General features: G+C 42.4%; 1 protein-coding gene across 3 annotated transcripts in view; it reads left to right on the forward strand.

Annotated features, from left to right (window-relative positions):
• SCN8A (sodium voltage-gated channel alpha subunit 8) overlaps window positions 1–12,939 on the forward strand; it is a 111,744-nt gene that overhangs the window by 42,534 nt on the left and 56,271 nt on the right. For 2 of the 3 annotated variants that reach the window (XM_074935780.1, XM_074935781.1), the window contains exons 4-6: window positions 1,440–1,530; window positions 1,792–1,920; window positions 4,495–4,586. In XM_074935780.1, coding sequence (XP_074791881.1) covers window positions 1,440–1,530; window positions 1,792–1,920; window positions 4,495–4,586 — 312 coding nt within the window. Of the gene's footprint in view, window positions 1–1,439; window positions 1,531–1,791; window positions 1,921–4,494; window positions 4,587–4,718; window positions 4,811–12,939 lie in introns of all 3 variants that reach the window. The other variant, XM_074935779.1, reaches the window with a different exon arrangement.

Consider the following 12,939-nt stretch of genomic DNA (forward strand, 5'->3'; position numbering starts at 1 on the left):
CTTCGGTAGAAGCAGAATTAAGTTAATGCTGACCATTTCTGAAAATCCCACCCTGCATGTATGAGTTCATGTTCCTTTGGCAATGGGTCATTTCAGTGGATGTTAAGAGTGAGTTGCAAGTTGTCTGAACCAGATTATACACGATGGAGTTTGAAAGGGGCAGTTTAAGAGCCATAGGGATATTTTTCCCCCATTTCTTGTAGAAGAAAAACAGTATGAAAACCATGTGCTGCCTATGACAAAAACACCTTTCATTTTTTGAGTAACACATTTGAGACTTGTTCGCTTTTTGCTCATACAATTGATTGCCCCTGCAAAGGTGAGCAATCATATCAGGGGACTCATGCCAACGGATTGGAGAGTTGGTCACTTGATGACAGCAGCTGGTGCAAGGTGGGCATACCTTCCTCCTTCAGCTGAATGCACAAAATCAGGAGAAAAAATGAAAATTTGGCTCCTAAGATGCTAGACTCTACCTGTCCAGTAGGGCTCACTTTGCAGTTATGCATATCATATCAAATGCACCCCATGTTTCATGCAGTTGGAAAAGCCCCCAAACTGAAATCCTAGCCAGATTTCTGACTAACAAGTGATGTAATACGATGCTGCTCACTCATTTCATTTACCAGCAGATTGTGTTGCTATTCCTGAATGTAGATGGAATTGTCTGGGGGGAAGTTTCACTTAAAGGATGAATGTAAATTGTTGTGAAGTATGAGACTGGGACTCTGTTTTATTTACAGGAGCAGGTGGGTGAGTTTCTCTGGCCTGCAATGTGCAGGAGGTCCAACTAGATGATCATGATGGTCTCTGCTGACCTTAGTCTGAGTCTATTCAATGTACATTACAATTTTACAGCCTTCATGATTAGTTCTAAGCCATAAAATGTCTGTTAAAGAGATGAGGCAGTATTTTTGTTTGGTTGCAGAACATGAAGCACATGTGCACCTTCCTCTGGTCAGTGCCTGGAGGCAGGACAGAACTGTGTTAACTTGCCATAAATATTAACTAAGGTGAAAACTCTGTGCTCCCTGTGCGTGTGCGCACTGCCCTTGGGAGAGCAACGTCTTTCCGTTCACTCTTGCTCTGTCCCTCATGCAGTCATCTGCACAGGTATAAAGCATATATAAACTGCTACCAATCAGAATGCAATGGAGAATCAGCCCCATCGTGTCCAAGAGATCAGAGAATTGTGGGGAAACCAATGAGATAGTTAAATGGAAAAAAATTATATGAAAAAATGTCTCTCTTCTCCATCTCCTGTGACTGCTGGATGTTGTCCTGGCTCTTGTCCTATCTAGCTGATAGTGAATAGATCACTGGCTGGAAATTATTCTCATTAGAATTGTCTCTATATTGCAGTGAATTTTACAAAGATGTTTTCATACTGAAGTAAATAGCCAATTTAGCGTGTCCCTTTCTTCCTTGACTTCACCCTACATTATTTAGCATGATCATTATGTGCACTATTTTGACCAACTGTGTATTCATGACTTTTAGTAACCCACCTGAATGGTCGAAGAATGTGGAGTAAGTAGCATTTTTTTTTGTATCTTTCTCTTTTTAAATACTTCAGAAGTTTTTTTTCCTCAAATTCTTGCAGAATTTTGTTTCATTTATTCAATAAGCCTACTCTTGCTTCCGTTTAAGTAAGTGGGGGTAGGATAGGGGTTTTATAATCTCTTGATTTCTTAAGGCTAATATATTTGAAAAGATTTTTTTCATGACTGAAATTATATTTTTACCACATTGTTCTTAGCAGAGTTCTGTTTTCGACTTCCCTTTTAACAGGTACACATTCACTGGTATTTATACATTTGAATCACTTGTGAAAATTATTGCAAGAGGTTTCTGCATAGATGGTTTTACTTTCCTTCGTGATCCATGGAACTGGCTAGATTTCAGTGTCATCATGATGGCGTAAGTTGCATTTTCAGGTTATTCCTGTTACCGATTCTATGTGTGTACATGAAATGTGGGAGGGGGTTGAATCTTCTTGTGAGACAGGTGCATAGGAAAAAAGAAAAAGTCAAGGAAATCTTTAAAGTGGACAGCAAAAAGATCAAAGTCTAGATTCTGGCTCTTATTTTCAGTGCAGTCCTGAGATAAAGACAGAGCTAAATGTAACTCCGCTAAAATTAGTGGAGCTGCATCTGCTTGCAGTGGCTTTGACTTGGACATGTTTTGGGCAAATCACAGCTTTCTGAATATGCACCTATGGCAGCAGTGCCCAAACTTTTCTTGTTGCGCCCCTGCCCTTGCCAGTAATGGAATCTGTTTGCGCCCGTGCTCCATTGCTGCACAACCAAGGCTTCCTCAGCAGAGGAGCTTGGGCTGGGGGCAGAGCTGGGGATGGGGGCAGAGCTGGACTGAGGGTGGAGAGGGAATAAGGGCAGAGGAGGGGCGGAGTGGAGCTGCGGCTAGGGGCAGAGCAAGGCTGGGTGATGCACCCTCCCCACCTCCCTCCCCTGGCCCCGCTGTGTGCCCACTCAAAGTTTCTCTGCACCCCCCACGGTTTGGGGGCCACTTACCTATGGTGAGGTAGGGTTTTGTAATTAGTGTCCAGCATTCTAGCTTTGCCCCTATGCCAGAAAGTTGGCATGTTCTGGTGAGCTGAGCTCGGGGATGGGAACTAGGAATTTCTAAATCCTGGCTCCACCACTGACTCTCTCCATGGCTTTGGTTTGCATGTTAGGATTTTTCTTGGGCTGCATTTTGGATACTTGTCGGTTAACGGGTAGATATTAACCTTTTGCAGCTAAAGATTCAGAATCCCAAAAAAGGAAGTCCACCTTACAGTATTTTATTTTGTCTAGCTCATTCTTTTCCCCTTTTGCTGAATCCACTTATCTTCCAAGTCTAATAAGCAGTGAAGTGCCCAGGTGTCTTACAACATGTAGACTACTAAATTCATTTTCCTAATTAGAGATGAATTCTAAACGTTTGGCACCCTGTATCTTATAAAAATGTGTTTCACCTCTTGGCCTGTTCTAATGCACTCTTACAACCCCTGCTATCGTCAATGGAAATATGTCATTGACAATCTGACCAACGCCTGGGAGAGGAATAATTGTTTCCCTTCCATATTTGCTTTGACATATGTCATTGACAATCTGACCAATGCCTGGGAGAGGAATAATTGTTTCCCTTCCATATTTGCTTTGACACATTTTACACCTGTCCATGTTCTGGGCTCCCAGGGCCAACACTGGCTACTGAAATCAGAGAGATGATTGACTGAAGGCGTGGGGGTCTGATTTTCAAGGGTCCAGGGGACTTGCATTTCGCTGGAGTTGTGCGTGTTCCGCTTTTCTGAAATATCAGGCCCCAGTGCAGAGGCTTAGGGCATTGGGTTCTTTGGGTGCCAGCACTTTCACTAGTTGTCCTTTCTATATATTGTTTACTAAAAGATGCATTGTTCAAGAAATGCAAATGAGGCCTTAAATTCAACTAGTCAACACCTGAGATTTTCATAGGCGCCTAAAGGAGTTAGATGCAATTTATTGTGAATTGGGAACCTAACTCCTCTAGGCTCCTTTTGAAAATCCCATCCAATATCAGTTGTTGTGCAGCTGGATGGTAAGTTAACAAGCAATGCAATATCAACATTGAAAAGACTGTCGGGCTCTCAAGAGCATCAGTACCAAGCATTGTGGGCTCACTCATGTTATAGCCATACAATCACCTTACCATCAGTGGGGTTGTACTGCTGTCATATCAGGAGGATTTGTCCCAAATTCACCAAGGCCTGGGGATCATTTAAATCCCACTCACGAGGCTTAGGTGATGTCTAGCTAGTTCTTCTGCACACTGGTGAATTTGACCTGTAGTGCCTGGAAAGCTACGAAATGTCAGACTTTCCCAAAACAGCAGAATTATTTTCAGAGGCAGTTTGTTTAGTGGTTACAATAGGGGGTCTGGGAGCCAGGACTCTTGGGTTCTATTCCTGGGTTTGATACTGATTCACATGAATCTGTTCCTGGCTTTGATACTGATTCATTTAACCTCTCTGTGCCCCAAGTCTGGCCATCTGTAAAATGGTGATAATACTTAACTGTGTCTCACAGAGAGGTGGCGAAGAAGACATTACTGAACTAATGTCTGTGTGGCACTTAGGTGCTGCATAACTGCAAATGTTGATGACGATTAAAAACAGGAAGGAAAGTGAAGTAGCTCTGATTGACAACATACCCCATTGATCTGAGGAAACAGTCTCTCCGAACATACCTGGTTTCTTTTGCCAAGTAATTTTTTTAAATTGCTTTGCACGGGTCCATACAGTATTAAAACATTAGACTCCAAATTTGGGAAAGCTCAAAGAGCAAAACATGCTGTTGTTGAGACCTTTTTAAACTGGTTTTGGCTTTGTATCCTTCTCTGTCTCTCTCAATGCCAGTTCTAAAGCATTTTAAATTACAGTCTGTTTCCTACAAAGGATTATATTAAAAGGAAGGTGACCCCAATGGTGCCATTAACTCTGGTTTAATTCTGCAGGTATATAACAGAGTTTGTAAACCTAGGCAATGTTTCAGCTCTGCGCACTTTCAGGGTTCTGAGAGCTTTGAAAACTATTTCTGTAATTCCAGGTAAGGCGGCCTCCGGTTGGTGTTAGCTGTTGGGTACAGGCCTCTGTGAGTGATGTATTGCTTTGTCTGTAGTTGTTTTATTGGTGTGTGTTTTGTCATTGTGTTTTTTGTGTATGACCTCCCTCATTACAGATATGTCACAGAGTTTGTGGACCTTGGGAATGTCTCAGCATTGAGAACTTTCAGAGTTCTCCGAGCTTTGAAAACTATCTCTGTTATTCCAGGTGAGGAGTCTTTTAAGCATTAATGCTTATCTTGTGTATGTCTCCCTCTTTCTCTTTCCTCCCCCCCTTCTCTCACCACTTACCTTTCAAAAATGGCACTGGGACATTTTTGATGGGCTTTGCAGTCTGTATGAATCAACAGTGATTTAAAAAAAAAAAGTAAGACAGTTGGATGAATACTGATAATTGTATTCCATCCTCTTAAGTGCATGTCTATCAATATCTAGCCTCTGTGTGAAAACCCTGAAGTATAATTCAAAACAAATAAAGGGCCAGCTACTGCCATTCTTACTCAGGCTGAGTAGTGCCTTGCTCCAGGAGTCATCCAGTTCACTTCAGGAACTTTCGGAGTTACACTAATGGGGATTTTTTTTAATAAAGAACCAGTCATTCTGGGAGGGTTATGAACCCTACTGTGTCAGGGCATACAGTACTTTAACTTTTATCCAATCGTAAAAATGAGGCCTGTTGGATCACCTAGCCCATCCACTACGCCCTGCAGCCAGTGCAGAGAAGCCTTCGGCAATACTATGTCTAGTATATTGTCCAGTCTGGTTTTTAAAGTGCCAAGTAATGGAGCTTCCTTCACTGTGGCTTTCTGGCTTAGTGGACGAGGCACCGGAAGTTCTTGCGTTTTGCTCACCATGCTGCTCATATGTGTGGCCTCTATTTTTGAGTTTGTGAATTTGTGGACACCCAACTTTAGACACCTAAGTAGAGCCTGGTTTTCAGGGGTGCCGAGCAACTTTATCTTCCAGGGACTTCATGTTAGAGTTTTGGGTGCTCAGCACATCTGAAGTTGGGCACCCAAAATCAGAAGCCACTGGGGAGAGTTTTGGTCTTAACCTCCTTTGTTTTGTCTTCTGATCTGGAAAATGGGAGTGAGATTTGCTCACTTGCCTCCCAGATATTAGGTTTAGCAAGTTGATAGTTTGTATAGTGCTTTGGGGGTGGAAAGTGCGGAGTGGTTTTATGTTTTTTTCTGACAATGTACTGAGGGAATATTTTTGAAGGCTTTAAGTGCACTGAAAATACAGATTGCCTTGGAGCATGAGCTGGTCTGTTCCAGGGTTCAGGGGAGAAGTGACGTAAAATTGTTACCTCAGGTTGTGTATTGTTAGTGATGTCAAGCCCAGCCTACCTCTTTCTCCATCTCTCCAAAATGCAGCTCTGCTCTGGAATGAGCAATAGCGCCATCTTTACTTGTTAAGTAAACGATGTCCAGCAACATCCTGCTGTTTTCTCAGTGTGCTATTCCATGTATGTTTGCAAAAAAACAAACTACAGTGTTCTAGGAGGCAGATGCCTTTTCCCTCCCTCCAGACTGCCAAGCCTACCATATTTATAAACCCTACCTGCTGCATGATGCTTTTAAATACCACCTGCTTTTCTTGCACTGAATGATAGAGAATTGCTCCTTAATTAGAATGCTCTTACTTAGCCTTGTCGGATGGTTGGCTGCACAGCTTAAGATACACACATAAGGAGGAAGAACTATCTGATTATCGTTGATGATGATGCACTGCTTGGAGAGCAGTTGTGATGCTGTCAGTGCACTGCAGTTCTTACACCGCCTTGGTAAAAGAAGAAGTATGCTGAAACTGCTTCAGGATGTGCTTCACATTCATCAGTATAGCAGAGTGAAATAGTGTAATCAACTGCCTAGTTAGTGTGTAAACTTGCCATTGACCTCGCATGAAAAGATGTGGAACTGTTCAGCTGCATATCCTAGGCCCCATGCTCCTAACTGCTAACAGAGATTCCTCTCTAGCTCAAGTGTGCTTTTGGAGCAGGGAGGATCTAAGTTCCATCCCACCCCGCATTGTTAAGTTCAGCATAGCCAGTTTGCAGCAAAGTGAGGGTGGCTGTTACAGGATTGAATGCATTGAATGCGAAGGCTAGAATTGGAAATGGGCGGAGCTTTGGTCACTGACTTAAATTAGAGCCTAGATCAGAATCTCCCCTGATTGTGCAGCGCTGGGGCCCACTAGAGGCTTTGCAAAACAACCCCCTGCCTTCTGGTCCCATCACTAGCAAGAATTGGGATAATTAACCTACTGGTTGGTTGTCTTTAGGGTAAGCTTGGAAGCGCTAGTTGTGGAGCAGAGAGCTAGTGTATTACTTGGTGGCTTACTGTACACACAGGGTAGAAGTGTACTTTTCTCAAGGTAATGTATTTGAATATGTTAAAATCTAAATGTTTTCTCTTGTTTCTTCAGTGCATGCAGTGGGATGGGAATTCCAGTGTCACAATGACCTTGAGAGAACCATTTTATCATTATGACAGATGTTAAATAAACCTTTTGTAAATAATTAGAATTGGCCTCCTCAGATGAGCAGTGGGTGTTTAGATGAAAAGTATGCAGGACTGGAGACATGCTGCTGGATAAAGTTTCAGGTGAGGTGCAGGGTTTGCGTGGCTTAGTGGATCACTAATAGGATATAGAGACACTCACCTCTACTTCACCAGCTCAGTTCTAGTCTATGCTAGCAGTAATTCCCAAATATGACCATCATAAGATGGCTTGGTGACCTGTGCTAAATGAGTATGTTGGTCTTAGTGCAGTTCCTGCTGGGGAAGAGTGCGCATCACACATGCAATTACACAGCAACTGCCAAGAGGCCCCAGGCACTGGAAACCTCAGCAAAGAGGCCAAATACCAAATAGTGCCAGGGGAGTGAGCTTAATCCTTCACATCTAGAGGTGATTCCTCCAGACATGCAGGCTAGAGGGCTTACATGGTGTGCATATATTGTCCTGCGACTAGAGAAAGGACTCTTCTGCAGGGCTGTCAATCTGCCACCTTTCACTGACATGCAGGTGCATATGCGCACACAAACTGAGGGGCAAGTGGCAGTGCAAGCTGCATCTCTTAAATTCTGAAAGAGGAAAGTAGTGGTGCTGCTAGTTGTCTCCTGGGGCCTATCTATACTGGGGAAATTTAAAAACCAATTTAGCGGAACCAATTTTAAAACAGTGTGAGCCATAGTGCAGAGCTGACTTAAGGAAGGCAGGTCCCTTTTTTAATGAAATGGAGTAGTCTTGAAAGCAGCTCAGTAAAAATGGGTCAGGTCACCTAAAACCAGATCTACAATACTATTCTAACCAGTTTGAAAATATCCCTAGTATCAATAGACCGATAGTGTGGTTCTGCTTTAGGCTGGGAAGGCAGACAGCTGAACATCTCACAGGCAACTTTTAATAGTTGGTGAATTAAGCACAGAACTCGCTCTGCATCCTGTTGTATAGAGCCAGGGTCACATTATCTGACTTGACAAATTGTGTGAAGAAACACATGCTGAGTCTATCGCAAATGGAAACTAAGCCCGCATCACCCTGAAAACTTAGTTTCCAAGACAATTGCAACCCATTGATATCTGAACAGGGACATTCCTTTTAACTATGAATTGGTAAAGAAAAGCAACAGTGAGGAATCAGAATGATATTCCAAGCCCCCAAGTGACCAAATCTTTCAGTGATACAATTATTAATGTTTTTAAGAGCCTAATTTTCCATGGTGTCTCATGCAGTTCTTTACACCAGTGCACAGCAGGAATAATGATTGCACACTGTCAGAGCAATAAAGAATGGGACCCTAGAGGCACTGAAGATTAGCAAACAACAACTTAGAGGGCTGAAGGGAACAGGGTGTAAAAATTTCCAGTTGTGTCTGGAAAAATGAATAGCAATAAAGCTACTTGGAAATTGACAGTAACTTTGGCGTTGATTAAAAGCTCTGAGTTTAAAAAAAAAAACATTTTATTCCTACCTGGAACTTCCTTTATTTGTTTTATTTTACAGTTTCATGTGCCTGCTACCCTAAGGCCCCTTTACATCAGCCTGGCAATGTAAGGGGTGCTTCGAGTGGGTAAGACGCTTTTATACTGATGAGACGGTGTAAAGAGGCCTTAGAATAAATGAGAATCAGGCACAGGTTCCCAAAAGATCACTGGCTCCTCTCTTTTGCATTTTTCATCTGATATTTATATTCAAGCCTAGATTTTTGTTTAGTTACTCAAAGTGCTTAATTCAGATAGATAACTGGTGTGTACTAAATAACACAGCCTTGATAATGAAATGCCTTCATGTTAGCATTTCTCTACAGATGAATTGCCACTGATTCAGACTGTTCTTTAGTTGCATGGTCCATTCAAGGTCTAAGACATGGCATGAACCATGGCAAGGTGCAAAGTAGAGCTAAACTTTAAAATTTATCTGATAATTGCAAGGATCAATCTAAGTAGAAGCCCTCTTGAATGTCACAAAGCGTGAAAATCAGAAACTAAATCTGCTCTGCTGAGCCTTGCAGTTATAGTGCATGATGGAGTATCCCAGCTTATTCTTGATTCCTGCTTACGTAATTCAACTTGCTTCACATTTTTGTTTGACATGTGATAAATTATGGATGGTTCAAATGTGTTTTGGTCAATGTTTTTACCATTTGTTTTCCTCCCCAGTTTCCCTATTTGCGAACTCACTTTTTAGAAAGTCAAGACTCCATTGTCATGTCACATGCTGGCACTTATATTATATAACTGAAATAGTAAAAAGGCTTTGAGAGGATGTTACGTGTCAGTGGATCTGGTAATTCTTGAAAATGCATAATTTACATGACTTTCTCTTGTAAACTTAATGTTTTGGGTTTGTTTTTTTTTAATTCCAAAATGTAGAAGGGTTGGGACATAAATCCAGCTCTCAGAAACCGACAGAAATTCAGGTTCAGTTCTGGGTCAACATAAAACATCCCAGTACAAAACTTCTATTTTTGTAGCCAGTGCAACTGGTCAGGAAAATGTTTTGGTGGTTTTTTTCGTGTCCCCTCTATGAAAAATGTTGATGATTTGAAAAAAAAAAATTCATCCAACTTTTTTTGAGGGGGTTGCTGAAAAAACAAAGCTTTTCCAGTTTTCAGCTAACAAATTTTTATGGCCAAAAAAAAAAATAAAATCTCTTTTTTGTTTTTGTTTGATGAAAGGTAAAAAAGTCTCCTTTTAACATCTGATTCGCATCCTGCAATTTTTTCTGCAACATAAACAGGATGCCACAAACTTGTCTGGGTAACTAGGTTGGCCATTCTGGCTCCTAGCTCTTTGTGATGCAAGACGCTCTAGAATTGATTGCCCTGTGTGCTACTGGTGTTGCTTTATGGGTGTCACCTACTAGACACCGTGGGATAACTGCTCAGATTTTTCCGGTATGCTGTGACAGCAGCCATGGTTACAGCAGGTGGCATGAATGGTGGAGATGCACAAAATGCTGAAAAGGGCTGCTGTGTAGACACAGCTCAGCCATGCTTGTTGCAGCTGAGTCAAATGAGTGTAATGAACTGGTTACAAAAACATAGTTGCACCTGGAGCGTTGCTCCAAGTATAGTTGCAAGCCCCAGATAGGGGGTGCTAGACGGGGCCGAGAGCTCTCACCGATTCCAGCCAGTTGATCGGGAAGGGCAAGCTTGCGGTTAAGGCACTGGGCTGCGATTCAGGAGATCTGCATTCAGTTCCCCACTCTGCCACAGACTCCTTGTGTAACCCTAGGCAAGCTGTTTACTCTCTTTGTGCCTCATTTCCCAAATGAGCATCTTCAGTCTTCATTTGTCTTGTCCATTTAGATGGCCATTTAGATTAACTCTCCAGGACAGGGGTTGCCTCTTATTCTGCATAGACACAGCACCTACCCCAGTGGGGCTCCACTCTCAGCTGGGGCCTCTAGATGCCATTACTAGTAACACACACAATAACTTATCTGTAATTCTGAGATACGGTAAAATACTGCATCGTAGAGTCTGGCCATTGAGCAGATTGTCCATACAGCACATCCAAAAGGAAGACATTTGGAAAACAAATGGACACAAACTGTGGGTTGCCAAAGAAACATTTTTGTCACTGGAAAATTTTCCCCCTAGAGCGTTTTCTGCCCTGGAATGTACCATGCACAGAGCAACTGCATCGTGCTCTCCCTGAATGTGGACACAAACGTACATGGCTTGATAAATCTTTCCGCTTTGTTGCATTATTTAACACTGAGATCTGCAGAAGGGCCATGTAAATCTATGTGGTCTAAAAAAGTCCTGGAGGAAGGAGAGGATCGTATGACTCAGCTCCAGCCCACTTGCAGTTTAATGGTATGAAAACATTTGAGGCAAGTTGATTATAAGTTGAAGTGGAAACATCCTCATTGCTTAGAGGGAGCAAGCTGCAGTATGAGGCTTTTTCCTGATGAACAAGCATTTCTGGACTGAGAGGTTTTAATGCTTAAATTTTTCATGTGACTTTCCAGCTGGTGACTAGAAAAAGTTGGCCCTGGCAACTGAAGCACTGTGTCCACAGAACAGGAGCAGCGTGATCAGTGCTAGTTTCCCCATGAGGTTTTGGACCAATGTGCATAATCCTTGTCCTGGAGGACCGATTCTTCACAGCTCATTTAATCTTTGGGCTCCCTACTGAGACATCCAGCAAGGATGTCTTATGTTCTTATGATACCAGTTGTGATGCTCACCAAAGAAACTCACCAGTCCTATTTCACAGAAGAGGATTGTCAAGCAGCCATTGGAGGATAAAAATGCCATGCGATCTTTAGCAACCAAAAGTGGCAGGAGGCCTCAATTTTACACTTCATCCAAAAGGCAGCACCTTCAGTAGCACCAGCCCCGGTCATCAGTTAAGTAGTGATGCAGATGGGAGGAACTCCCACCGAATCATCAACACTCCCCATAGCAATCTGATTTTCTGTAGAATTCTCCCATCCAATTACTGGCCTGTCCTACGCCTGTGAGCGCCAATGAGTTTGCACTACAAGCTGGCTTCACTTTGTCCAGAAATTTAAAAATGAAAATCACCACGTCTAATCTTGCTTCACAAGTTTTTGCTGATTGCTGGATTTTGGGGCAGGTCCGGAGGTCTGCATTGTATGGCTCTAAAAATGAGTGCCATTTATTCAGATTTTAAGGCCATGAAGGGACCGTTATGATGATCTAGTCCGACTTCATGCATTACACAGGCCATAAGGATTTCACCCAGTCAAAGCAGTCATAATACTAGGAGTGGGATTTGAAACCAGGCATTTAGGGGAAACTGCGACCTTAACTTCATGCTTGGCCACTTCTGCCAATTACAGTGTTGACCACTTGGTTGAAGATGCAGACAAACTTCAGCTCCTTCTGATCTCATTGTGGAAATGAATTACTCCAGACTTACAATGTGGTCTCAAGAACCATCACACCAAAGACCAATTTAGCCATGTATTCTAGGTCTGAGCATTCTGCAACACATAGATCATACAATAAAGATGGATCGGAAGCAACCAGCTAATTCTGTCAAAACAAAGAATGCATGGAAATATATAAATACTTGCATGTAATATCTAGGCAGAGAACAGTGACTAGGTGCAAAGACTTCTGATCTGGACCCTGATGCAAAGTTCATTAGAGTCAATGGGAATCTTTTAATTGACTTCGGTGGGCTTTGGATGAAGCTGCTGGTAACCTAGGAGGGTCTGACAGCTGACAATTGAAGGCTGGTGTGGTGATCTGAGCCAGAGCTTTGGGTCTGATCCAATCCTAGCTGAAATATTTACTGCTGGAACTGTTGCACACTCTCTCTCTACTTCAGAACTAGTGCCTATAGACAAGCGTAAGAGGGGTTGATTGCCCAAGAGGTTGTTATAGAAGGCTGGTGGTGGTCTGAGGAAGCATCTTAAGCCTGGAATGACTGCTTGGGCTTAACAAGGCTAACATTTCTGGAGTTTTTAAACCTAAAGCCCTCTTGGGAGGTAGCTAAAGCAGTGATGAGGGGGAAGTTAATATCAATTACAATTGTATGAAAGCACTGATGGATGTGGTGAGGTTTTGGGAGGCAAGGGATGGAAATCCATACATGGTCTGGGAATAATAAAGTGTATCAAAAGTGCTCACAGCTAACAGTAGATTAAGGGAGTAAGAGATTCATAAAGCACAACATTTAATGACTCATTAAATGCCTCCTTCTGAGTATGAATTAAAGGGATAAGTTATCGTTGTGGCTGATGGAAAAAGCACTTCAGTAAATATGTTAAAAGGAAGGATGCCAGTCTCATAGGAGTCTCTCTTATCGGATCTCTAAAAGGTTAGGTAGGGATTTCTTTTCAGAAGTTG

Source organism: Natator depressus, chromosome 20, assembly GCF_965152275.1.
Source record: "Natator depressus isolate rNatDep1 chromosome 20, rNatDep2.hap1, whole genome shotgun sequence".
Classification (NCBI taxonomy): domain Eukaryota; kingdom Metazoa; phylum Chordata; order Testudines; family Cheloniidae; genus Natator; species Natator depressus.